Below are 26609 nucleotides of genomic sequence, written 5' to 3' on the forward strand. Positions count from 1 at the left end.
TGTTTGCCCAGCACAGGCGATCACTGTGTCCTTTGCATAAAGAGCACCTAGATATTTGCCAATGAAACCACGGGCGCTGGGCCGACTTTCTTCTCCCGTTAATCCTCTGTACACCCATTTGAGGGAAATTTGTAAAAGGCTCTGAGTTTATCAAGAAAGAGACCTCGGGAGCAGGCAGATGTAGCTAGGGAGTCACGGGAAATTCTAGAATCTCACTTGGAACTCCAGTTCATTATTCTGTAGTGTATTTTCACCTCTGTTTTGAGAACCATAATTTTTTCCATGTCTGCCTTTGGGGACTGAGTCCTTGGAATCAGAAAACAAACGGTTTCTCTTTTTCTTCCTTCTAAATATGAAGCCCAGTTACAGTAGGGAAGAACTGAGAAAGAACCTTCATGTCTGGGCCAGCTCTCCATCTTACACAACAGACTGTGTGAAGAACGAGAAACTTCCCTCAGGCTTTTTACACTGGACATGACAGCTTGACAGTTAATCCTCTTCAGTTGAGCACCTTTCCAACAACAGAATTATGTAAATTGTTTTCCTCCAAGTCGGTCTCCACCTGTGGCATCGGAGATGTGCCGTCGAGTTCAGAGAGAACTCTGGGCATTGGGAACAGGTTCAGGGCAGGCCGCAGTTGTCTTCTGACAGGGATAATAAGGTCACTGGGCCATTCCTCTTCTCTTGGATAAATAAATATGTGAATAAACAGGTCCTGTCAAGGACAGTGATGTTCATGGTTACCCGACAGCTTCCTAGGGGTCACAGTCATGCTGTTTGTGAGAGAAGAGTTTAGAAAAGCAGAGATGAACAACAAGCAGGAATTCCTGCACTTTTTTCTGAGCAATAAAGATTTCCAAAGCTTTGCGGTTCTTCATTTGTTTGGTTTGGCTTGGGTTTTTTTGTTTGTTTTTTTTTAAAGATTTTATTTATTTATTCATGAGACACAGAGAGACAGAGAGAGAGAGAGAGAGAGGCAGGCTCCCCACGGAGCAGGGAGCCCGATGCGGGACTCGATCCCAGGACCCCGGGATCATGACCTGAGCCGAAGGCAGATGCCCAACCGACTGAGCCACCCAGGCACCCAAGGCTCAGGTTTTTTTGACAGAGGTTCAGCAGATCACTTCTTTAGCAACATGAACTTTCTAACTTTCCTCAGAAGCGGCATTCTTTAACCTCTCAAGGGTTGAAGCTCAGTCCCCTAGAAGTTTCTGGAGGTGTTGCTTGGGTCTGTCTAAAAGTGCTTCAACTCGTAAATCAACCATAGAGAACCCTCAGAAGCCTCAGGGTTTCTGCAGGACATTGAGATTTGCGAACAAGTACACGAGTAGGAGGACGAAAACGAGTAAAATAGGGGAAAGGATTTGTTCTTGTTGTAGGAAGGGACCGCTTAGTTGTGTCCTGGGCAGCTTTGAAGCGTCACGCTGCCGGCTCCTGAGCCCGCTCGGAGCCCAGCCAGAAGGGGTCAGAGCGTGGCTTTCCTTGCCTGCCTCAGTGCCCTGACCTGGGCCGAGCAGTCGGTCCACTGCCCTCTGCTTTGGGTCAGGTCCTTGTGAGTATTAACATCTTCGGTCTTGGCACCCACACTTCATCACAGTCTTGGAGGTGCACCCTGCCAATTCGGGAATCTTCCTGCTAGCCTCAGTGTGGCAGACAGCTTTTCCATCTGGTACTTTCTTCCTGCTACAGCTGAGGCCTTTCGCTGAAGCCAGTCTGACCAGTTCCAGTCCTCTGTTCTAAGACCTGTGGCAGCTTCCGGTAACCAGGGGGATCCAGCCCTTCCTAACCCGCCCTTCTACTCTGGCTCCCCCCGCTCCCTGTTGTTCTGCGCTCTGCAGCAGCCTGGTCATCTGTTTCTTCTCTTTGCTTTTCCCGAAACCCATCCCTCCTCCCAGCTCTTTACCTGGCTAAGTCCTGCTTGGTCCTTAGGTCTCAGAATTGATGGGACATCCTCCCGAGAACCTGGCCTCATCCTCATCTTTTGACTTTCTTCAGTGCCTTGCCAGATGCCACCTAGCCTCTTCTCTTGCCCCCGTTCTTCCTCCCTCCTCTTCCCCCTTTTCAAGCACCCACCTGACCGGAGAGTAAACATCACATTCTGCTCTGAACCTCGAAAGCTGTTCATTTGTCCCCTTCCCGGGGCACATATCTACTTTATTCTGCAGATACCAGGGTATATCATGTGCTTCTCCTACTAGATTCTACAGGCTGTGATCCTGGAGATGGGCTCTTTCTTTCTCTACCTCCCTTATGTGGTAGGTGGATAAACGCTTGATGCTTACGTTCTTTCTCTTCGTGTCCTACGATTAGCATTTAGAAAATTTCGTGAAAAGTAAGATCCAAATCGAAGAGACTGGTATTAGCTGAATTTAATCTGAATCGGGGGTTGGCATAACTTTTCTTAAAGGATGATACGGTAAATTTTTTTAGACTTTCAGGCCATGTGGGCTCTGTCCCACCTACTCAGCTCTGCTGTCAACTTGAAAGCAGCCGGAGACAATGAGGAAGCACAGGAGCATGGCTGTGCAGCTGGCCCACAGGCCCTCAGTCTTTGAGGTTTATGTACTACTGTTTAGATAGTACCGCCCTTTCTGACGTTATCTAGGTGGCGTTCTTGGTGAGCGAAGGCAGAGTTCTTGAGTGTGCTCTCGCATGAACCACTTACAGGAAGATCGGGACAGAGTATTGCTGTGGCCCCGGCCGAGTTTTGTTTCAGCACGTGTGACCCAGGACAAAGAGAAGGAGGAAACAAGAATGAGGAGGGAAGATATTTTTAAAATCCACGCTTTTCAAGAGAGAAGAGGGATGAGAGGTGTGGGTGTTAGATAGTGGGGAGGGCCAGGGTTCTTGCTGCTGGGCGGCAGGGGTGTGTGGACCACTACCTACGGCCCGCGCCACCCCTGGCAGGAGTCTCTGCTCTGAAAAGAGAGAAACTGAATCCAACACATGCTCGTACCCCCTGAAGGAGGAGAATGATGGGGGCTGCAGGGATGAGGAGTCAAGACTCAACCTTAGTCCCTGAGGCCTGGGGGGGACGGGATGGGGCAGGGATGGAGAGGGGGGGATCAGGAGTGTTGTCCAGCAGTAGTCTTTAAGCAGGGGGAGTGAAGACCCCTGAGGTGGGGGAGAGGGGTTTCCAAGAGCCCTGTCCCAGCTCTTCCATTTGTGTGCCCCCTCTTCCCTAAAACGGATCTCTCTGAGAATTGGGTCTGTGGTGGAGACACTGTGCCCTTCTCATCTCCGTATCCCCTGCCATATTTCCCCTTGGTTTATGGTGGCACATCACCATCCTCAGATGCCTCAAGAGGCGTGAGTCCAGAATTCTGAGTGGGGCATACCCCAGCAACAAAGCATGAGTCTTGGTAAGAAATATTGAAAGGGACAGGATCTGATTTTTATTTTTATTCAGGTAGCAGCTCATCCCAGGGACTTAGGTAGTCCCTTCCTCCCCGTCCATCCATCCATCCATTTTAGGATTAAAATTTAGAAGTGAGTGGTAGTCATATGGGTGCATATTAACATGTATGTGTAAGTTGGAAAAAGGAAGTGAAATTTTTTTCCCCCGGCGAAGTATGATCTGACAGGTTTGACAGTTGGCTTAGCCAACTAGATATCACATACAGTAGATAGAGATTATCCACAGAAATGCATGAGCTAATACTCTGTCGCATCAGTGTTACAATAGAGATACAACCGAAGCTTCTGTACAATACCTGCTGTGTTCTGTGTACCTGTTAACGTAGGGATTACTTTTAGATGTCACATTAAAAGTGGATTTATAGTTTTTCAAAACCCTTTTAGGAAATGTATGATCCTAAGTGGCTCTCTACCCTGGCTGGCTGTGAGGCCCACCCAAGGAGCTTTTAAAAACACATCTTGTGTTGGGGCGCCTGGGTGGCTCAGTCGTTAAGCGTCTGCTTTCGGCTCAGGTCATGATCCCAGTGTCCTGGGATCGAGCCCCGCATCGGGCTCCCTGCTCGGCGGGAAGCCTGCTTCTCCCTCTCCCACTCCCCCTGCTTGTGTTCCCTCTCTCGCTGTGTCTCTCTCTGTCAAATAAATCTTTAAAAAAAAGAAAACACATCTTGTGGTACAGCCTCTCTAGAAAACTTACAAAATTAAGCATGTGCTTGCCATTCAGCCCACAGTTAGACCTGTTTATTCTAGAAACAAAAATCTGTCCACAGATCTTTATAACAGCTTTATTCGTAATGACTCCAAACTGGATACAGCCCAGATGTCCTTCAGCAGGTGAATGGCTAACAAGATGGTACATCCGTACAGTAGAACACTACTCAGCAACAAAAGGAATAAACTATTCATACACTCAACAATCTCGATGAATCTGCAGGTAATTCAGCTGGGTGGAAAAAGCCAATCACAAAAGGTTACATACTATGTGATCCCATTTATATAACATTTTTAGAATGGAGAATAGATTAGTGATTGCCAGGATGTAGAGATGGAGCTGGGTGGGGGAGGCCCCTGTATAGTAAGAAAAGATCACTGGAAGGAACCCAGAAGCCTGAATTCCTTTTCATGTGGATAAGGAAACTGATGTCTGGAGAAGTGGTTTGACCAAGGGCTGATGTCTGAGAAGTGGCAGAGGGAAGACTTGAACCCAAGTCACTGTCTCTCGTGCCATGATAGTGCATGCTGGGAAACGTGGGCTCCGGGGCACCTGGGTGGCTTAGTCAGTTAAGCGTCCAACTCTTGGTTTCGGCTCAGGTTGTGATCTCAGGGTCATGAGATCGAGCCCTTTGTTGGGCTCCATGTTCAGTGCGGAGTCTACTTGAGATTCTCTCTCCCTTTCCCCCTCCCTGTGTACATGCAGGTGAACTCACACTTTCTCTCTAAAAATAAATAAATCTTAAAAAAAAAAGAAAGAAAGAAAGAAAGAAGATGTGGGCTCCAAAGTGGTCGAGTAGGGTTTGAATCCCAGCTCTGCAATTTGTTAACTGTGTGACTTTGGGCAGGTTGCTTAACCTCTCTGAGCCTCTGTTTCCTCACCTGTAAAATGGAGTTAATAGTGACCTCATGAGGTTATCCTAAGGATTATAACAAGTTATTTGTGAGTGAAACACCACTCAATATTTCCATCAGAACTAGTTAGTACACACACTAAAACACATGTGTAGCTGAAATAAAAGCTTAATGGAATATATACCCTTACTATATATGATATACTCCATTTCTGATTTCAGTTTTTAATAAAGCTGGTTGTGATCCCCAAAACTGATTTCATGACCTCTGGCCTAAAGGAAAATAAGGCCCAGTGCTACAAACATGTATCATAGACCTGTTTTTCCTCTTAATGTCACTCCAGTGCTCCTCAGGTCAGGCTGTGGGCAGGCACTCGGACCGGGAAGGGCTGCAGGTGGGGTTCCTAATGCCCCCACAGCCTTGGAGACTAGGTCAGGTCACTGCTCATCCAGAGCTTCCTCCTGGCCCTGCTAAACTCTGTGCTTCTTGAGGGTGTTGCCTCCAGACTGGCACAGTGCCCAGACCAGAGAGGTGTGACCAGCGTGCCTTCGCAGGGGCACAGGTGCTCTCCTGGGCCCTCCAGCTTCCTGGTTGGTAGAGCGGGCCTGGTGATAAAGCGTCTGCCTCCCGAGGCTCTGGTAGGCCTGAGTGGGCTCAGCGGTGAAGTGCCTAGAAGACCGCTCGCCAAGGCCCGTGAGCCTGCAAGTGAGGGTGCCATTGTGGAGAATAGCTTCAGTTCACTCTTGATTTTTTAAAAATGACAATTTGCAAAATTAGTGACAGATTACTTGCCTAAGGACTTTCAGCTGAACTCAGCAGGTCAGTGTTTTGTGGCCCTGGGTGGAGAGTTGCTGCCTTAGAACACAGGAAGCCTCTGTCCTGTCCTTGGGAAGAAAGCTTTATAAAAGTGCTTAGAAAACGGCAGAAGGGGTACCGGGTGGTTCAGTCATTATGCATCTACCTCGGCTCAGGTAATGATCCCAGGGTCCTGGGATCGAGCCCTGCATCGGGCTCCCTGCTCCGCGGGAAGCCTATTCTCCCTCTCCCACTCCCCCTGCTTGTGTTCCCTCTCTCGCCGTGTCTCTCTCTGTCAAAAAAAATAAATAAAATCTTAAAAAAAAAAGAAAAGAAAAAGGCAGAAATCCCTGCCGCCGACTGTAGGTATTCCTGACCGTAACCGGGGCCTGGAAAGGCATTGATCAGAGTCAGAGGAGCCGGGGAGCCAGGGACAGGGGCAGGATTGTTCCCAAAATCTGTAGAGGAAGCTTTGGTTTATTCACTCGTTTGGTCAGTTATATAAAAAGTGCTGATGTTTTCTGCCCTGGCTGACCCACTCACCTGCCTCTGGTCTGCTGCTCTGTGCACCATGCCCACGCGTGCTGTCTGTACTCCTACAAGGAGGACGGGGGCTTTTGTGAGGGGGGGCGTGGGGGTTAACTCTTAAAATTGCTGCATGTTAGGGCACCTGGGTGGCTCAGATGGTTAGGCGTCTGCCTTCGGCTCAGGTCATGATCTCAGGGTCCTGGGATCGAGTCCTGCATCGGGCTCCCTGCTCAGCAGGGAGCCTGCTTCTCCCTCTCCTTCTGCTCCCCCTGCTTGTGCTCTCTCACGCTCTCTGTCAAATAAATAAATAAAATCTTAAAAAAAATTAAAAAAAAATTGATGCATGTTATAAAGTTGGGTATGTTCCTTGGTGATATTTTGTAGCATTTCTTTAGGGGAAAAAAGAGGAAGACATTTTTCTCCTCGCTAGTGGGGAAGAATGTGTCCAGTGCCTTATTTATTTATTTTTTTTGAAGATCATTATTGAAATTGGCAGAGTATTACTCTTTAGAAAAAATTTCTCATATTGTAACATGAGTCTTTTCTATGGGAAGCTCATTTTCCCCTAGCCCAGACGGCTTCCCATTATGTGGTGTGCCAGGTAAACGAGAACCACACCTGTGTGTGTGTGTGTGTCTGTGTGTCTGTGCGCTCGCGCATGTGTGTGCAGGAATGGAGCTGGGGTGAACTTCTGAGGGGAAATGAAGCATTGTGGGCCAGCATGCACCATTAACGGGAAATAGGACTGATTGTATGCAGCATTTTCCTTTTTTACAGTAAAATGACTGTAGTTACCATGGAATTGAACTTGATAGGTCCCCATATGCCTCCCTTGTCGGACCCCTCTTCATTGTGAAGCCTGAGGGGAGGCTCCCTGTTAGTGGAGTGGACGTTACCCATCCCCCGTGTGAGTGCCCGATCTAACTGTTGGTTTTCACTTGTAGGCATCAAATGGGGCCGTTTCCGCAGGGACTGAAACTTTAATAAATCACACGTTTCAGCCTGCGGCTTCAGCATTTGCACAGAGGAAGAGTGCAAGAGTGTTTCCTAAGAGTCCACCAACTCCGAGTTGAGTCTGGGTTGGAATTTGATGTCTTTCGGTGTCGTGGCTCTCAGCAGTCCGTCTCTCGGCGGGATGCTGGTGTGTGCGCTTCGACTTTTGCTCTTTTCGAGCCTCTCCCCTTACCAGCGAGGCAGTGGGTACCTGTGACACGTACCTTACCAACAAAAAGGAATTGCCCTTTTTTGTGTGACAAGCACAAAATTTCAAGTGGCTTTCGACCAAGAGCCTTTTGAATGTTCTCCTGAATCTCATGAAGTTCTTTACAGTAGCGTTGCCCTTTACCCTATTTCTGTAGCTTTTCTGGCCAAAATATCTGAAGATCATCAGCCTTTTGACATCTCTTACCAAACAGCACAGTGGGCCAGGAGCCAAGGTCTGGCCGTGTTGCCCTGTTTGGGGACCAGATACCTCTGTGTTCTTGGCATGTCAAGGCATTTCAGTCTTTAGTCTCTCCATCTTCAGTGTATTCTTGACCCCCCCGAGAGGCATTCTGAAAGTGAGCAGGGAGACTGAGCTGGGCCCTTGAGTAGGGACAGCTAACCAAACTCAAGGGCACTCTTGTAGACATCCTTCTTCAGCCTGTATTTTTCATACCCACTGCCTTAGATGGTGAACAGTCCTCTCATGTGCGCGCCATCCAGGGACCGAGTATGTGACGAGGACTCCTTGCCCAAGGTTGTAATTGAACAGTCTTCACGTGGGATGGGAATCCTGAGCACCACCTATCCCAAGTGAGCATTTGTCACATTCTAACTGGAAAGGCAAAAAGAAAATTTGAAGATTCAATAAAAAACAATTCTCTTATCCCTGAGATAAGCAGATTAATAGTATATAATGTCAATATTTGGGCTGCAAACCATTATCTTGCTATTGATCCGGAAGAAATATGGTGCTGACTCCGTAGCCTCGTTTACTTTTTGCTAGCATTGTTTCTTTATACTCTTTCTTCTTCTTTTAAAATACCATGATCTGGTTTCTTTTCCTTTGTCGTCTTAGGACCAGTTCCTGTCCAGTCAGAAGGACAGGGTTAAGTTCAGGCAGAAAGAAGAACGGTTGGGAGTCGTAGATTTCAGATGTCAGACCATTCCACTCTTTGTTTGGAAGCTGATGTGCTTGACCCTGCCCCACTGATCTCCTGTCTGTCCTCCTTCTGACTTGCCCCAGAGACATATTTTTGAATGCTCTGGTTAGCACATTGCAAGATCCATTCAGTTCCTCGGAATATGTTTAGGATTTATACTTTTTCATTGTCTGCTGACTGTTTCCTGGGCTGCATTTTCCAAAAGAGAAACAGCACAGAATCCTTTTTGCTGATGGCTGGTGAGGGAGACGCTCATCAATAGCTGAAAGAGGAGAAACTGGAACAAAAAGTGTAGCTAAAGTGGTTTTGTGGGAATGTGATTACAGAGTTGGTTTTCATAGTAAGAGGCTGTTTGGCACTGTTTCTCTGTGAAATGGGCTTGAAAGGCACTTGCTCATTCCTAGCGTCCACTGCATATGGGCTGCTGGGGTGGGTCAGCGAAGAGGCCCAAGGAAGGAAGATGCCAGATCCTCTCCTTGAGATGTTTATGTTCTTGGGAGGGAAGGGAGAACTGGGCGGGGGGGGGGGGGGGGGGGGGGTTGCCCCGTGGCCGGCAGGAACATATGTGCATGTTCTTAGTGACCACAGCTGCCACGGAGCCTCCTTAACAATGCTCCCAGGCTAGGAGGTTAAACCTTCTCATTTGTTTGAGAAAGAGGGAACCCTCACTATCTTTACATTGAGTCTGGATTCAGAGCAGGAGGGAGGTGGGAAGGGAGAGGGATTTAGGCAGGCAGGATTTTCTCCCAGGCCTCTCAGCATGCGGACACGCAGATCAATTTCTTACCCTGCGTTCAGCTGGACACTGGGTTAGAGACTGTGTTGATCAAGACGTCCCCTCCTGTTTCATATCATGTAACGCATTCATTGCAGCCACTGAGCCTAAATTACTGTTTGCTTTCTTTCTGCCTTTCTTCCCCCCACCCTCCCCGAAATGGTAAGAACTCGTGTAAGGATAGAGTTAGTTTATCCGAGCTAATGCTTTGATTTTTCTTTTCTCTTTCTCTTTGCCACAGTAGGTAACCAGTTAGGGGCCTTGGTACATCAAAGGTAAGCAGTGGGTTATGTTTTATTATTTATTGATCACTTCTAATTGTTTATTGATTCACCATCTGTACTAGAGTGTTAGAAAGTCAGAGGTTGAGAATGGGAAAACCAGGGGCTAGATTTCTTTAAGACTCAAGTTTTTTGTAGTCCTTCCCAAGACAGAGAAAGCTCAAAGGATAAACGAACAGGAGGTATTAAAAATCAGCCATTATCGTATGTAAACTTAACAGATCTCTGGAGTGTGGGAGCTGCTCTTTTCTCTCCACATACATCTAATCTAAAGAGAGAAATTTTCCATCCTGAGTTGATGGCTTCCCCAGTGTTTTATGAATCCTTAATGCCTTCATTTGAGCAAAGTCGTCCCCAAGAAGTGTGCATCGTTGGGCTTTCACAAGATAAAGTTTGTGATTCTCAAGGAGTCATGGGCCTAGGCGGCCAGAAGCCCGGGCTCCAGCTCATGCCCTTGAGGAGGGACTTGCCAGAGAACCTTGGAGAAAGGCCTAGTTGTTTCCCTGCCTCAGTTTACCCTCATAGCCTTCCCTTAAATATTGAGGATTTAGATACAGAGACGTCTGGGCTTTAAAAAGACCAGTCTGTAAGGTAGGATATTTGTGGTCACAATGTTATCCTTCAAAAAGAATAAAATATGCAGGAAACTGCCACAGTTTCTCTTCCCTCATGGATGACATTCTGTGGTGTGCATCTGGTACTATAACATATTATCCTTAATCTTCACCAGCAATGATACAATTATATGCTCTTGTGTTCTACACAGATGTTTGGGAGTTTCTAGAAATCATCAGGCCTCAGTTAACCAAAAGATTTAACCTGGGTTTTGTTGTGTTATTGGTTTGCTTTGTTCTTTAATGAATTAGAATAATTTAAATGATGTTGCTGTTGGTGTCAAACATAATTTTCCTATAAAGCCGTAATTAAGATTTTACTTTCCCGAGAATGTTCATACTTTGTGCATTCGACAAGTTTCAGCCTCGCAATCAGAATGGAGCTTTGTCTTCCAGGGGGCCCAGAGCAGCTCATCTTCATACATTCCTTCCTCAAAGAGAGTCTGCTCCTGCCGTTCCTGAGGGCTGAGGAACTGCCTGAGTTGTGTGGCAGTTTGTATTGTGATCATGTTGAGCGGCTTCTAGTAAATTCCCCAGTAACACTTGCTGAGAACAGACGGTGCTACACACGTGAGCCGCAGTCCTGTGGCTGCACGCACGGGAGCACCGTGACCCTTCGCCACGGCCGGGAAACACTCCCCACAGGGACCCCGCGCCCTGTCCGGATGTGTCGGGCCCGCAGTGTTACTGATTTAGGACGTTGGAATTGCCTCATTTGGGGGCGAACTCAAATATCCCAAGACGTAGGGAGGATCTCTGCACATGTATAAACCGGGGGAGGTAAACTCGGGCAGAAGACGGTCTGCTCTCCTCAGACTGATGGAGTGGCGAATGCTGTTGATGATGCCGTCTTTCTCCTGTGTGCCCCGCTGTCCCTAAAAACGTGCACTTGATTCGATCTTCTCCATGATGGGTAAAAATCCAGCTGTGTGAGAGAGGTTTAAAAATGCTTACCTTTTTTTCTTTTTAAACTACTTGCATTTAGCTTCCTCCTAAGGTAAATGTTTAGATTTAATTGCTTTCTGGGGCGTTGGGCAAATTAGATATTGTCCACAGTACACTCTGTGGCAAATCTGAAGGTTTGTTTGAAAGAACCAGTGCAGTAGTTGTTTAAAAAAAAAAAAACAAAACAAAACCACCCAACACGTAATGGATGGGATAGCATTTAACGGAAGTACCTTGCAGAGTGAGTGAGGTGATTATCCCTGTCCTGGTCAACACTGATTAGGCCTCGGCTGGATACTGGTTCCATTTGGAGCATCTCACCCGAAACAGATAAATTAGAGGGAGGCCAGAAAGCAATAAAAAGATGGGGAAATAAGGAATGTTGAAGAGAAATTCAACATTGCTGTCTGTATCTAGCAACGAGACCGGAAGGAGTCTAAACTAACTTCACAAGCCTCGGAGAGTCTTTTAAGTGTTAAGCAATACCAAGAAGAAAAGGCATTTGTTAGTAGAGTTGATGGTTTAATGAAAAATCAGAGGTTTCTTCCTCTGACACAGCGAGAGGGGAGGCTTGGATCTTTTCGAGAAAGGATTGACCAAAGGGCCCGTTAGATGACTCTCTTTCTTGAGGGCTGGGGACTTGTTGGCCGAACTGGCATGATTCGTTTTAAGTCTCTGTCTTCCAGCATTGCCAACATGGGAAATTTGGGGAACCTGACATGGCCGTGAAATTCTTTTTATGTTTTTCCAAAAATGTTCTTTGTTTTTAGGGCAGTAATAACAGAAGAATTCAAAGTGCCTGATAAAATGGTTGGATTTAGTAAGTATCCACATTATCTACTTTCCCCTGATGAATCTCTCAGTGTAACTGTCGCTGTGGTAGAATGCTTTGCACACTGTGTCCCCCAGAGCCCCAAAGGGCTGCACGGCTCTCTCCAGGCTGAGAGATAGAGACCCACGCGCCGGCCTCCCCCAATCTCTCTCCCCACCCCACCTCTCTCCTCACTTGAGCTGGAGTACCCTGTACCTGTCCACTGTGTTTCACATGTGATTTCCATGGCTCGCTGAGGCCACCCTGCTTTGCAGTGCCACGAGCCAAGTGTAAATGTTTGCTGAATTAATTAAGTCATTCATGCATGGTTAAATATGGAACGGAGTAATGTTCTGACCCTGTTCCATTTGTTTCAGTTATCGGCAGGGGAGGTGAGCAGATTTCACGGATTCAAGCAGAATCTGGTTGCAAAATTCAGATTGCTTCAGGTAAGGCTTCTTTTTTCCTAGATCTCAGTTTGGTAGGAATCAGTATTTTGTCCAGTTTTCCAGATTCATTACCTTTGCTCGTTGCTTAGAAGTTTAGGGGCCTGGGTAAGTATGTGCGATTGCTGTTTTCCTTGTGCTTTTAGAGCTGGACTCAGATGAGAACCAGAAAAACCAGGGCAAAAGCAGGCCCGGAGATGAGGCCGCCCGTCTGGCCTCTGGAGGAGGCCCTCTGTAGTTCTGTGGCTCCGCGTGACCCCTGCCAGATACCTGTTGCTCTGGGAACTCCGTTTTCTGTACCAGGGTGTTATGCCAGACAGTGGGGCCTAGAGGAGTGCTGTGGCTTTGGGGTCATTCCTGGGGACTGCTCACTGGCTCCCCAGGATTAGACCACCCCTCCCACCCCTCGTTGTGGAAAGAGGCCAAGGCCAGCTGGGGGGTTCTGGCTAAATGAGCACACGTAAAACGCAGTTCAGGACCTTTCCCAGCTGGGTCCGTTTTGACCATGAATTATGGAGAGAGGTTGAGGAAAAGAAACATTCTTACGAATAGTTCGAACAACTCGTTTGAGTTTGGTCTCTTTCCATAGTGCAGGAGGGGGCGTGGAGGACCGTTGACCAGAGAGGCATTTGTCTGTTTAAAAGATACACGTTACAATGTCTCGAAGGCAGTAACTGCTGTCAGTTATTTGTCTTTTTTTTTTTTGGAGTTAAAGAATTTTAAGGGGCAAGTTTTTTAGGAACAAAGTAAAGCGTCGTGTGGTGTTGGAAAGCAAGCTTCTCCTCTCTTGTCAAATCGCCCGGAACTATTTCCACATAGATATCACTGCTCTCTTGGGAGATTCATGCACTACCCGGTAATAGGCCTGATGTGCATCTACCATTAAATTGCTCACTGGTGTGCAAGCAGGTGACCTTACCCCACTCTGCAGGCGGAGAAACTGAGGAAGAGCGGGTGACGCGACTCAGGCACTTCTTAGCACACAAATGGGTCAGAAATGAAGCTGAGACCCAATCAGGACCCACTCTGAGGGCTCCGCAGCGTCCTGCCCGCCCCCCTGCAGAACTTGTTTCTACTTTGAGCGTTTAGGGTGGAGCTACCAGCCTCCTGTTCTCTCCACAAGGGGAAGCAAACTGTCTTTCCCGGGGCCTGGGCTTCTGTGGGGCCGCTGTAGGAGCGGCCCAGAGAGACACGGGTGCACGGTAGCCTGACGCCCACCAACACACCTCATCTTCTTGATTCTTCTTATAGAGAGTTCTGGGATTCCAGAGAGGCCCTGTGTACTTACCGGAACCCCAGAAAGTATTGAGTAAGTTTATTTTATTTACTTTTTCCTGTCACTCTTCTTCCTCCTTCCCCACATGGGGAGACATGGAAGGGCAAAACTGTCACTGAACACTGTGGATCTCTGCCGCAGCCTGGCCACGAAAGCAGATGCTTCTGTGGAGAAGGATCTGGGAGGTGGCCACGCCAGGGGAGTTTGCTGTTACTTAAAACACATGAGGTATCACCTTTTTTTTTTTTCCCAAACCCTACAGAATTTCTGGCAGCCGTCATAACATCCACTTCATACACCAGGTTCTTTAAAGAGCGTGCGTTCGCCCCGCCTGAAGGCTCTCATCAGCTTTTACTTCTTCCTTGGTGACACCTCCTTTCCCTGAGCAGGTCTGCCTTCGTGAGCCTGTCACTTGGTGAACCATTGAGAATCCTGGTACCAGGTCTTTTGCCTGGGGCTGATCCCATTGCCCTTTTGACATCCATGAACCAAATGAATTGACTCTTCGTGGCCATTGCTCCTCTCGGAGGGCTGTATGGACCGGTCAGAGGGTGTCCTGACTGTGGGGGGCCCTTGCAACCCCCTTATGGCTGGCATTGCTTTCTGACTGTGGGACACCCGTGCCCAGAGCCTTGAACCACCAGAGGCAGGCCTCGTCGATCCACGAACCTCCTGGGGAACAGGGATGTACTAACTTAGAGTCTGCTCGCTCTCCCTTTTCATTCGACTGAGTAGCGTTGTATTTAGGGACAGGGGTGCTAAGATTCTCTCTGGCTCAGTAGATAGGGCTGTTTTACTGTTTCCATTTCTCCGGGAGTCCAGATGAGTTTAAATTTTCTTGTTCTGCCGCAACATTGCAAGCAGTGAACCAGAATAAGTATCACTGGCAGGTGTGCGTTATAGGCCAAGGGGGGTGGGTTTGCTAGAGTCGAGGCATTTTTCTTCCAACACAGGGTAATTTAGTACACAAGCAAAATATTAAAAAGCTGGTGTCGCTGAGAAGACTGGCCAGGCCGATTCTGTACCCAGAGAGGCTCAAGACGATGAAAGGCAACATCTGTTTCCTCCCTTTCTCTCTTCTTTCCTCTGCTCTTCTAACCATTCCTGCTTCCTCTTCTACCCAGGCAGTCGGGCAACGGGATTGTAACTTTAGGAGGAAACAGTTTCATTTTCTTCTTCGGGTGCTGCATAGTAGCAGAATTCTTCCCTATCCGAGGAGCCAAAAAACAGACCATACGTGGTGATTTAAAGAACAAATACCGCAGACCAGACCAGCCAGGGGAGCTTCTGGTGCTGAAAACGCAATCGCCCCAACAGGTGGCCTGGGGGGCTGGGCTGGGCGTGCTATGTCGACAAGGCAGTGTCCCTCCCCAGCCTCCGAGTCCCCCGGCACCAGACAGCATCACAGGGGAAGCGGGGGGCCTGGAGATCCGAGCGGACAGGCATGGAGCCGGCATCTGTGGCTCTGCAGCTGCCCCAGGCCCCTGCCTCCTCTTCCCACCCCTGGAGACCACACTGGCGATCCATTGCCTGAGCTCAAAAGCCGGAGAGCAGGTTGGCTAGGGAGAAGAGATTTGGAGTCTGGGAATTCAGATGGTGACTACTAACCCTCGCTTTCTTTCTTCCCACCTCTCTCGTTGCTCTCTCCTGCCCGTATTTAACGAGTGTCTCTTGAGTGTCTCCTCTGTGGGAAGCATTATGGTGGACTGGGGACCAGGGAAAGGTGCAGAGGGATCAGAGGTGGTCTCCGCCACCTTAGCGGCTGACGGTTGTGATAGGAGACAAGACACGTTGGTGATGGGAACGCCAGACATCCTCAGGAGCAGAGGGCAGGCCGGACAGGGCTGTGTTGGAATGTTGGCGTGCGGTGTGTGTTGCTTTTAAATTCCAGCCCGGTAGCGTGGCGGATGGCAGAGACCTCCCGGGTTGTGGGGGCAGGAGCTGGAGCTGGATGGAGGGCTGCCTTGACTCCTTCGTGGTCCTCCCCCGGTGCTGTTTCCCTCCCATGGGCGCCCAGCACATTCATTTAATGTTCCTTCTCTTGTGATTCTTTTCCCTCCCAAAGACAAGCCAAACGGCTCCTGGGGCAGATCGTGGACCGCTGTCGGAACGGACCTGGCTTTCATAACGACATAGACGGCAATAGCACGATCCAGGAAATTCTTATCCCTGCGTCTAAAGTGGGTCTGGTCATCGGCAAAGGAGGGGAAACAATCAAGCAGTTGCAGGTATGTGAGCCCTTAGCAGAGTGGCATTTCAATGGGCCTTCTGGGATTGGTGGGGGAGGGCTGGTCCTAACTCGGATTCCCCCCGCTGGGCTGGCTGTACACCCCTTGGTGCAGAGCTTCCCAGCACCCTTCGGTGCCACAGATCCTCTGTTGGACAGATGCTTTATGAACAGGTACCGCGGCCCGCTGGGGCAGTGATGCTCTGTGAGGGTTGCTTTTACCACCAGGTGACAACATCTCAGATGAAAGTACCACGTCCAGAGCTGGGGCTCTTAGCCAGCCGTACGCCCCCTCGCTAGCTGTGGGATCTTAAATACGTTTGAGTATTTCTCGAGGGCTCGGAGCCCTGTCGGCCTCACTGCTGTCATGAGGCTGAAATGATACTCTTGATTTTATCTTTACCTAAGATCCTTCGCACAGAGCCCGTTACTGAGTAAATGCTCCCCAGACATTAGCTGCTATTGTTCCAGAATCCCTCGTGTGAGACACGGGGAGCCAGACGTGTTTCAGAATTGAACACCCCTGGCAAGTTCCGGGGCGCACCCCGTAATCAGATGCCTGTTGGCCTAGTCAAATGCAATGACAGTCACACTCAGTGAGAGTCGGGCTATAGACACACTCCCGAGAGTTCACGTTAGTTTTGCTGCCAAATGAGTTATGCTCAAACTTTTATCTCCAAACAACTGAGCTTTTGAAGTTGCAGGTCAGGGGTGCGTGCTCACGGCCCAGCCCTCGGCCCAGTGGGCACTGTGGTGTGGGCTCTAGGGTCCTGGAAGCCAGAATCCACCTTTTGCTGCCTCCCCGCCCCACCTCAGCTCTGGGACCTTGGGCAGCTTGCTCTCAGGGCCCGCCCCATCAGTGAAATAGGGCAACAGGAACCCTTCCGTCTCAGAGCTGTGCACGGGCCCTAACTAGATGACGTTAGTGCCTGGCCGCTCCGAAAAAGAGTTCATCAGGTTGAGATATTCTGGGGACCAGGAAAGGAGGAGGGTTTTGGGAAACGGTTTTCCATATTGCACTTGGCAGCTGTCTACCATGGCCTGCATGCTGGCAACCTCAGAGGGCAGCACCTCGTGGTCGGTGGGACATGCCTGATGGTAGACAGGGCCCAGCCCTGTGCTTGCAGTACGTGCACATTCTTATTCACGGCAATGAGGCCTGTCCTGGTGTGCTACCCCCACAGGAGCGGACAGGTGTGAAAATGGTCATGATCCAGGATGGCCCGTTGCCTACGGGAGCAGATAAGCCTCTCCGCATCACAGGAGACCCGTTCAAAGTACAGGTAGGGGAGAAACCACGGATCGGGTGGGTCCTGGGCATGGGGGTAGCACTCGGGAGGAATGTGTGGAGCTTGCGTGTCACTCAAGAAGTTGTAAAACTGGATGTTCCTTTAAGGTGAACTATTATCCCAAACCAAGTCTGATGATGGAAGGGCTGCAGGGCTGTCTTGCTTCCACCAGATCCACGAGCCACAGGTGGCCATTTAGATTAATTCAGAGTAAATGAGGACGGATTTCCTCGTTTACACCAGCCATATTTTGAGAGCCTAAGAGCCACATGAGGATGGCGGCGATGGTCATGGACACTGCATGTACGCAATATTCCCACAAATGAAGACGGTTTTGTTGCACTGATCAGATGCAGTCTCCCATCTGTTGGCCCGCAGGCACCTCAGCTGCAGGCTCTGTTTGGCTCTTACTTGCTTGTTCTCTCTTGGCCCGTATTTGCAAGACCTCCAGCTCAGGTGGGAGGTGAGCGGCCCACAGGCATATGTGTGCCCTTGGAGCAAGCGGCCTGTGCCCTGAGCTCCCAGCCACAGAGGACAGCCCATTTCGGAAAGCAGTAGGGGGCTTAGTCTTAGACCATCGGGGGCAGATCCACCCTCCGACTCGCGCTGTCAGCAGGAACGTGAGTGGGCTGGCTGTGGGAATGTGTCTGTTCCCGTGAACTCCGAATGTTCTTTCCCTGCCCGCTGCAGCGTGCTGCGCCTTTGCTGCATTTAGAGGAGCGCCGGGGTGACGCACCTTGGTGAGCTGGTCTGTCAGCAGCAGCTGTTTCTCCGTGGGAGTTCTGGGGCTTTGAGCCAGCAGAGGCTACCAGTCTCTGGCAAAATATTTCCCCCTATTCTTCCCCTCCCGTGATACTTTATTGACGTATGGATGTGTTTTTACTGTAATCGACACATGATATTGTGTCCGTTTCAGGGGCACAACATAGTGACTCAACACATTGGGAAATTCTGTCCATTACGAAGTGGCTCACCATGCGTGTGCTTACCCTCCGTCACTGTGCAGAGATACTAAAGTATTAGTGACCATATCCCCGTGCTGTACTTCTCAACTCTGTGACTTATTTCTTGTATAAATGCAAGTTTGTACCTCTTAATCCCCTTCACCTATTTATTTCCCCCAGTGCTTAATGCTGTTGCTTGGCTTAACTCAAGTTGGTGTCACTGGTAGTTCTTCTGGTCCAAGTACATATTACATATGTAAAATCCTGGTTTTAAAACAGGATTGAGGGCCAGTGATGAAAACAGCCTCTTTCCTTGGGCTCCAGTCAGTGGTGTGGCCCTTCACTCCCCTCCAGCAGGCCAGGGTCCCCCAGGTGCCTTGCCCCCCAGAGCTTCTAACTTCCCTAAACATGTCCAGGTGGGCTCCCTGCTTGCCGTCGCTGGTGGAACCTTTGGTTCTTTTATGAAAAGAACACTGGAGCAAAGAGCTTATTTCCTTGATGTTCCCTGAATTTGCAGGAAAATCATGACAACCAAAGGTTTTTAGTTTTTTTTTTAATTTTAAAACTGTGTATTCCACATTTTTTATTTGGGAAAAGCTGTTTGCTGTGTTTAGGATAAGTTGTTGGTCGTTTGTTTTTTCTCCCCAACTTTTTATTATGAAAAACTTCAAACATACAGACAAGTTGAAAAGATAGAACGGTGAACATGTACGTGTGTAGCCTCATCCGGCCTGTCATTTTGCCACGCTAACGTGTGTCTACTTTATTTACTTATTTCTGCTTTACCATACCATTTCTAAGTGAGTAAATGGCAGGCGTCATGACCGTCTGCCCCTAGATCCTGCATACGTCTCCTAAGAATAAGAACTAATTTCTATAACCAGGCCTAAGAAAATGGTAGCAAGTCTCCTAACATCGTCTTATAGTCAGTCCCATACTCCAATTTCTCCAAATGTCTGAAGACTTTAATTGCTGTTTGGGGGTTTTTTGGCTTGGTTTGGTTTTTCCAGAACCAGGATGCAGTTTGGGTTCCCATGACCTTGAGCTGTTATGTACGCCTGATGTTTGTGCAGATTCCTATGGGGCTGGGATCGGTGTGGGGACGATGGACTGACTTAAGTGCATTTGGGGGCAGAGGACGCTGAGTGTGCCTCTGAGAGCATCAGGCCCGGGAGGTAGTCTTGCCAATTGGTAATTGGGGTATTTGATCTCTGGGTGCTGGAAGATATTTTCAGGCCCCTTGGGCTGGCTTTTTCCCTTCACCTCCCCAGAGATCCTCTGCGATGGAATGCCTTGTAATGTCTTTTCCGTGGAATCTGCCCACAGAGCTCTCAGGAAGAAACAGTGTGCCAAAATGCCTCAGGCCATAGTAATCAAGCTCTGACCCAGCACAAATGTGCTGATCTGACTGTGGTTTAAAGGCGGGAGGCCCCTTGTCTGTGTGGATGTCTTGGGCAGTATAAAGAACACATCACCTAAGATTTGATATATGTAACCCTCCCCAGCAGCCTACTCATGTCCTGTATTGTAACCCAGGAAGTGACCTGTCGCACAGCTAAGCGCCTTCTGAGTCTTTAAGCCCGACGTAACAGGGTCTGATCTTGAAATGTCACCTGGTGTCATGTCTTTTCTTGGGATTTTGGTTTCCATAATGCCTTTTCTCTGTGTTTACACAGCAAGCAAGAGAAATGGTATTAGAGATCATCCGAGAGAAAGACCAAGCTGACTTCCGAGGTGTCCGAGGTGACTTTGGTGCCCGCGTGGGAGGAGGCAGCATAGAGGTATGCTTACCCCGCAGGTCAGTTCCCAGGCAGACGGGCTGCGCTTTCCGATTGTAGGCTGCACTTTGGTTAGCTTGAGGGAGTGAGCGAGCTTTGATCTCATCTTCGAAGCCAGGGTGGCTGTGAGGAAGGACCGAAATAGTCGGCGGTGGGGAGGGGAGCCAGCTGCACACATTTCAGGGAATGGGGCCATCCTCCTGCTTATGAGGTTTTGCCTCAAGGCTTTTCCTGCTGCTCAGGTGAAGACCAGAGGCCAGGTTTTCTAGGTGTTCTGCTTTGTGATCGTATCAGACTTGGAAGCCCAACTTACTGATGAGGTGGAATGGGGTGAAAAGCTTTCCTTTACTTTTTAAAAAATTTTTTAATGATTTATTTATGAGAGAGAGCGAGCGTGTGCAGGGGCAGGGAGGGGCAGAGGGAGAGAATCTCAAGCAGGCTCCCCGCTGAGTGCAGAGCCCAACGCAGGGCTCGATCTCACAACCCTGAGATCATGACCTGAGCCAAAGCCAAGAGTCGGGCGCCTAACCAGCTGTGCCAGCCAGGTGCCCCAGAAAGCTTTCCTTTACAATGAAGTCTTGCAATACGCTGCACTATGGAGAGAGCTTGCGAACATCACGCTTAGTAAAATAAGCCAGATGCAGAGGGACAAATACTGTGGGATTCCACTTCCACGAGGTGCCCAGGATGGGCAAGTTCATTGAGACGGAATGTAGAGCAGAGGTGACCAGGGCTGATGGAAAGAGTCTCTGTTTAGTGGATACAGAATTTTTGGGGGGGGGTGATGAAAAGGTTTTGGGGTGGGGGTGTAGAGACCAGTGATGGTTACACAACAATTGCCACTGAACTATATACTTACAGATGGTTAAAATGATAGATTATGTTCTGTATATTTTATCACAATAGAAGAATAAAGGGGCGATAAAAAAACATTTTCAAGGACCACCAATATAATCAGCATACCTGGTATATTTATGCTGATTCCATGGAACTCGGAAGATAAGGTTGCCATTTTTAACCTTTTATGTATAAGGTTTATTATGCTTTCCTTCATTTTTATAACTATTGTGATAAAATCTCAGACGCATTAGATATACTTAATAGGCAGGAATACAATCATCAATCACGGTATTTTTCCTAAGAGGGAAAAATATGCTAGATCATATTTCCAGGAATTCACTGCAATCAAAATCAAGTTGTTTGTTTTTTGGGTTTTGTGTGTGTGGTTTTTTTTTTTTTAATGTATCCTTTAAGAAATAACGGATTTGCGGACGGCTCTGATCAGCTTTTGTTTCCCTGTGCTCAGGTGTCTGTGCCAAGGTTTGCTGTTGGGATTGTAATAGGAAGAAATGGGGAAATGATCAAAAAGATTCAGAATGATGCCGGGGTGAGGATTCAGTTCAAGCCAGGTTGGTTTTGATGACCCTCAAAAATCCTTAGTGCTATGAAGACTTACAAAGCACTTAACAAGACAAGGACTCTGTAATTGGCTCATTGTGTGTTCCCTCCCTCTCTCCTTCTCTTCCTCCCCCTCCTCCCCCATACTATTACCAAATTATCAATCTAGCTTTCTCCTCCGGGCCCTCATAGCATTTCCAGCTTTTAATTTTGTTAAGTAAAGACTTAAAAAAAAAAAAACCCTGTTATTTTGACTTCATTATTTAAAGATAAACCATTTTAAAAAAGGACTAACATCTTAGAATAAAGGACAGTTCTTTAAATTTTGTAGATTTACCTTCATGAGCAAAATTATTTACATTGTCTTAATTTTCCTCATTTCTCTGAAGATGGGAGAACATTGTGATAGGTTCATTTTTGCCAACATTGCCGTAGCTCAACTCTGCTTTCTTTTGCTTTATTGTTTTGTGTTTCTGTAACGATAGCTTTTTTAAATGCCTGTAATTGCATGAGAAGCGAGTGTTGACATGGACCATGCAAAAAGATGGAACCGTACATGCTTCTCTATGCATTGATTGCAAGTCAGACTGATCTTTGTTTCCAACTGAAGTTGGGCTTTTCCTGACCCCGCCTCTCACATTGTTCTGCAGACGATGGTATTAGTCCGGAGAGAGCTGCACAAGTCATGGGACCCCCAGATCGGTGTCAGCACGCAGCACACATCATCAACGAGCTTATTCTTACAGCCCAGGTGGGTCCGGCGCTCTGGGGTTCCCATGCGTCACCTGCAAAAGCAGAAAGTGCCACACGGGGTCTCGGGGCAGCACCGTAGAACAGCCACACCCTCTTGGGTCACATTTCTGGAACACAGCACTCTTGTCAGTTACCCACTTCCGGGTACACGGCCAGTGGCTTTTCTATACCTGCCTGTTTCCTGCCTTCATGTATTTTGTTACTAGCTTCTTGCTCTCCTGCCTTTGTTATCCCAGGGTCTAGGTTTTCTTGACACAGTAAGTTCCTGACTCTATAAACTATTGGGAGAAGTACAGCGCAGGTCACCACGTGTCAAGCCTTCGGGTGCACCTTGCGTGGAACTGTATTAAGTCAACTCCAGGGCGCCTGGGTGGCTCAGTTGGTTTAGCGTCCGACTCTTGATCTCAGCTCAGGTCTTGATCTCAGGGTCACGAGTTCAAGCCCCGCATTGGGCTCCATGCTGGGCATGGAGTCTACTTAAAAAATAAATAAACTCTAATCTTAGCCTCAGAAAACACTTCAGGCTCCTCCAGAGTCTTAGAGCTGTCTTCACGCACTGGATTCCGCACACATCTCTGTCTGGGGAGGCGAGCAAGCTTGTGTGAGGCTGTTAGCATCTCCGCCTGCCCCTGCTGTGAAGTGCTCCTGGAACCCCTGTGACTGACGCTAGGTCAGCATGTCTCAGGTGTGCCAAACTGAGGGAAAGTTTAAAAACACGTGGAGCTGAGGAGAAGCATGTGATCGGAAACCGTAGCCCCTGCTCTGCCGTGAGCCGTGTGAGCTGGGATGAGCCTCTGAACCTCCCCGGGGCGAGCCCTCAGCTGTGGGGGGGGGGGGTTGGGGGGGATGTACCAGGCATGCCGCCCACATGGTCCCCCAAGTCGCTGAGCGTCGTGTTGAAGTTATAGGATGATGGCCCCCACTGCAGACTTCCCGAATCAGCAGATCCCAGAGAGGGGGCTTGGGCTTCTGCCAGAGTCCAGAGCAATTCTTAGAATGAGACCAGTTCAGAAGAGTCCCTAAGTGAGCCCAGCATCATTTGTAGCAGGAAGAGTCGACAGACCCAGAGCTACGGAGGTGCAGGGCGGCGGGGAGACAGCCTCACCTCCGCGAGTCTGGTGCAGGCCAGGAAGTGGGCTGTGTGTGCGCACACACGCGCGCGTGCAGGCATTTTGAGATAAATCCCTAAAATTGCCTTGTTTACTCATCATTTGTTTCTCCTAAAAGCCAAATGCAGGGAAAAGAGCACTCCAACCACCTCTGCTTTCTGCTGGTTTAGATTCTGGGTAAGAGCTCAGTGTACTCTGAATCAGCATAGGCAGGTTTTGCCAGACATTTGTCCGCTGTCTTGAGCATCGGCTCAGCTTCTGCCTTCCATGGAGGGGCTCTTGGCTTGACCACGTTTGCCCTCAACATGTAAAAAAAGAATGTAGATGCTGCAGTACCAGAGTGAGTCAGAGGACAAAGACCTCCAACGAGATTGGCTGCCCCTGAATGAAAGGAACCTTCTTCTGTTAGGTGTTGGCCGTGGGTTGTGCTCTCTCTGCTGGGGGCCCGGCGTGACGATGTTGGAGGCTGCTCCGGCCCCAAACCACGAGCCCACGCACCTGGTTTTTTCCCTCCTTTTGGGGAGACTGGGACAACCCGGCTTTCTTTAAGAGCCTTTTATCCTTTCTGCTAGTTGGATTGCGAGGTGCCCCGACTACCCTCAGCAGTGTCTGCGGACGGGAGGGTTGGAGGCCTGCTTGCCACTCAGGTACCACTTCGAGATGCCCGCAGCTCTTTCGCATCTGACGCCTGGCTTCTGGTAGGCCCAGCGTGTGTTAGCCACGGGAAAGGGCAGCCTCGGTGTGGAGGAGAAAACCGACCCCCGATACCTGGACGTTAGGGCCCAGTCATTAAGACTCGCTGCAGCAGGGCACTGGGCTTCAGACACAGGAGTTTATACCTGACTGCCTGTTTCAGTTGGGTACAGTGGGGCTGTTTGGGTAACCACACGCGTTCGTCTGCACACGTCCTCTTTGCGCCTGTGATTTGTGTTAATTCTGGCTTTGAAAGAGCACTTCAGAAGCTGAAATGTGGAAAGGTGCTGAGGTTCTAGCGTGTGGCACTGATTATATCCTGTCACTTCACCTCCTCCCTGGGGCTGAAAAGTGGTCCCGGTGGCAGTGGCAGAAATCGTCACTGGAGCTTTGCTTCCTTCCCAGGAGAGAGATGGCTTCGGAGGCCTCGCGGTGGCCAGAGGTCGAGGCCGTGGCCGTGGCGACTGGACTGTGGGAGCCCCTGGTGGCGTCCAGGAGATAACCTACCCAGTGCCGGCAGATAAGTGCGGCCTTGTCATAGGCAAAGGTGAGGAGCCGCTGATGGGGTTTCGTGGTCCCCCTCCCATCTGTCCTACCCCACCGCAGACGGGGCCCCTACGGTACCTCCAGAGCATGAAGTCCAGGGCTGTTGGCTGCGCTTGACTGCAGGTGCCCGGGCTGTGACATCAGCTGCCTCCCGTAGGGACCCGGCCAGGTCGGGGCTTCTCACGGGCACGCGCAGAGTGGGCTGTCGGTTATCCCGTACGAACAGACCAGAAGTGAGACCCACTGCCTGGTGAAGCTGCGCAGGTTGTCCCAAAGGCCCCCTGGCCAGCCTGAGGGGCCTCTGGATGTTTGTCCACCAACCGAGTAGTGATTAATTTGCCTCCTGGGAGCTCAGAGGAACAGTTAAGATAATTCCGCAAGTGAAGGTCGCTCTCTGACAAGTGTGTCACTTTTTGTCCTGACTGTATTTGGGTATTTGGTCCTTACTGACACATGTGAAAACGGTGTTGAAGCTTTGAGCACATTTACCGTGAGTAACGGATACCCTGTGGAGGGAAATAAAAATTGACTGGTTCGTTGTTTGTAGGCTTTGTAGGGAACGTTAGGTCAGAGCCCCTTGTTAGTGGCTGATGTGGCCCCTAGCCATCCCTCACTGTGAGCAGGGGAAGGGCAGGCAGCTTTCTGGGCCGCCAGGCAGCCTTCTCTGCAGCGGGCTAGCCTCCCTGTGGGCTCTGGGGGAGCCTCCCCACGGGCAGCACACGCGCGTTTGGCTGTGGCCTTTGTATCTGCCTTCATACTTGTCTGACCACATGGGGAGGAAGTCAGTACAGGCTTCCCCCGAGAGTTTCTCCCATTTCTGCCACCAGCAGACCTCTCTGACCTCTGGGAGAGAGCTAACGTTCCTCAGACCGTGATTTGGGAGCGTCTTTGACGGAGAGCTGAGGCTGCCTTAGCGTGCTCTCTCGTGCCGGCCCAAGGGGGCAGTCCCTCCTGCCTCTCTCGGTCACCTTCTGGAGTCTGCATCTGGCCCTGTCGTGGACGGTGTGTGTGTGTGGTATGCTCCTTTGAAACGTTCTTCTCCTTTGTGTCGTCTTCTAGATGGTCAATCTCTGAAAGATGGTAGGAACAATGTGGGATTGCTGCATTTCCTGGCAGGGTGTACATGCTGATCAGGGTTTAGTGGGTGTTGTCAGCTGCCCAGATGCTGTGGTAAGTCAGATCCGCTATCCAGACCATCAGCTTGGCTACTGTGAGATTCAGACCAGTTGGTGCCTGTAGGTTGAGAAGCAGAGCTAGGTTTCTGTGCCTCTGGAGGACCGTTTTATCAAGGAGGGTTAACTCGATGACCGGGCATCCCCTCTAGCCTGGCGCAGCCTCCCTGTCTTCAGTGCAACCGTTCCTGCTAGTCGGTGAAATCTGGGTGTGGGCAGAACCTCCCCTGTGGTTTATCCTCGACAAAGTCATCCTGAGCGACTCCCACAGGAAAGGGACGACAGCATGGAGCAGTGACTGATCTGTGTGTGACCTGCGGTTCCGACTGCAGCCTCAGAGGCCCAAAGTTCTGTCAGCTGGGGTCTTTCTCCACCGCCGCCCCCCCTCACCTGCCACACACACACATACACACAGGCTGGACACGAGGGGGTGCACCCTCTTAGGGAAGGCGCGTGAGTGAGGGAGACAGGAGAGGGAGCCACAAGCAGGCAGGCTGTGCTCCCCCCCCCCTCCCCAGCCCCAGTCCTTGGACAGACGCTGCGCCTTCCCGGGGCCCCTGCTGGATTTCCATGATAAATACAGCAGCAGTGACAGATAGTGCGGCCAGCCCTGCTCTTGTCAGCCGGGCCTTTTAGCAGGTTGATTAATTGCTTTACGATTTCACGTCCAGCCGGGGGGCCACTGGTGGGTCGCTTCTGCCCCCCATCAGGTGGAAGAATGGACGGGCTGCTGAATGAGCCTGTAGACAGCCACCATGTGCCAAGCTGGTGACCTCATTTAGAAGGAAGATGAACTTAAATGAACTCCTTCCGGCCCGCACAGTTTTGTGCTGCCTCTTCACCTGATTAGCATGCTGCCCGGGCCTTGGGGAGCGGACCTGCGGGGCTGCCGGTCTGAGTGCCCGCCGGAGGAGGGCTCATCCGGGCTGCAGGCCTCTCAGCCTCAGACACGCGTGCGCTTTTGTGCTCTTGCCTCTGGAACCCAGCGGCGCCTGGGGAACACTGGAGGATTCCCTCAGGCGCTGGGTGTGCGGTAGGAGGGCTTCCAGTTCCTTCTTCTTGCCCTTCTTTAAGCCCCAGAAGCACTTTGTCCAGGAGCAAAGCT

The 26609-nt window shown here is 49.7% G+C and overlaps 1 protein-coding gene across 5 annotated transcripts in view; it reads left to right on the forward strand.

Moving 5' to 3' along the window:
• The window catches only part of FUBP3 (far upstream element binding protein 3), a 51018-nt gene that overhangs the window by 14942 nt on the left and 9467 nt on the right, over positions 1–26609 (forward strand). For 2 of the 5 annotated variants that reach the window (XM_045883347.3, XM_064579750.1), the window contains exons 3-13: positions 9464–9497; positions 11833–11882; positions 12251–12322; positions 13571–13628; positions 15661–15823; positions 17007–17105; positions 19732–19836; positions 21140–21242; positions 21882–21982; positions 23666–23740; positions 24192–24333. In XM_045883347.3, the coding sequence (XP_045739303.1) occupies positions 9464–9497; positions 11833–11882; positions 12251–12322; positions 13571–13628; positions 15661–15823; positions 17007–17105; positions 19732–19836; positions 21140–21242; positions 21882–21982; positions 23666–23740; positions 24192–24333 (1002 nt within the window). The remainder of the gene's footprint in view (positions 1–9463; positions 9498–11832; positions 11883–12250; positions 12323–13570; positions 13629–15660; positions 15824–17006; positions 17106–19731; positions 19837–21139; positions 21243–21881; positions 21983–23665; positions 23741–24191; positions 24334–26609) is intronic. The other 3 variants (XM_045883348.3, XM_064579751.1, XM_064579752.1) reach the window with 2 other exon arrangements.

Source organism: Mirounga angustirostris, unplaced genomic scaffold (genome assembly GCF_029215605.1).
Source record: "Mirounga angustirostris isolate CCGP_5_RB_7025 unplaced genomic scaffold, mMirAng1.0.hap1 SCAF_15, whole genome shotgun sequence".
NCBI lineage: Eukaryota > Metazoa > Chordata > Mammalia > Carnivora > Phocidae > Mirounga > Mirounga angustirostris.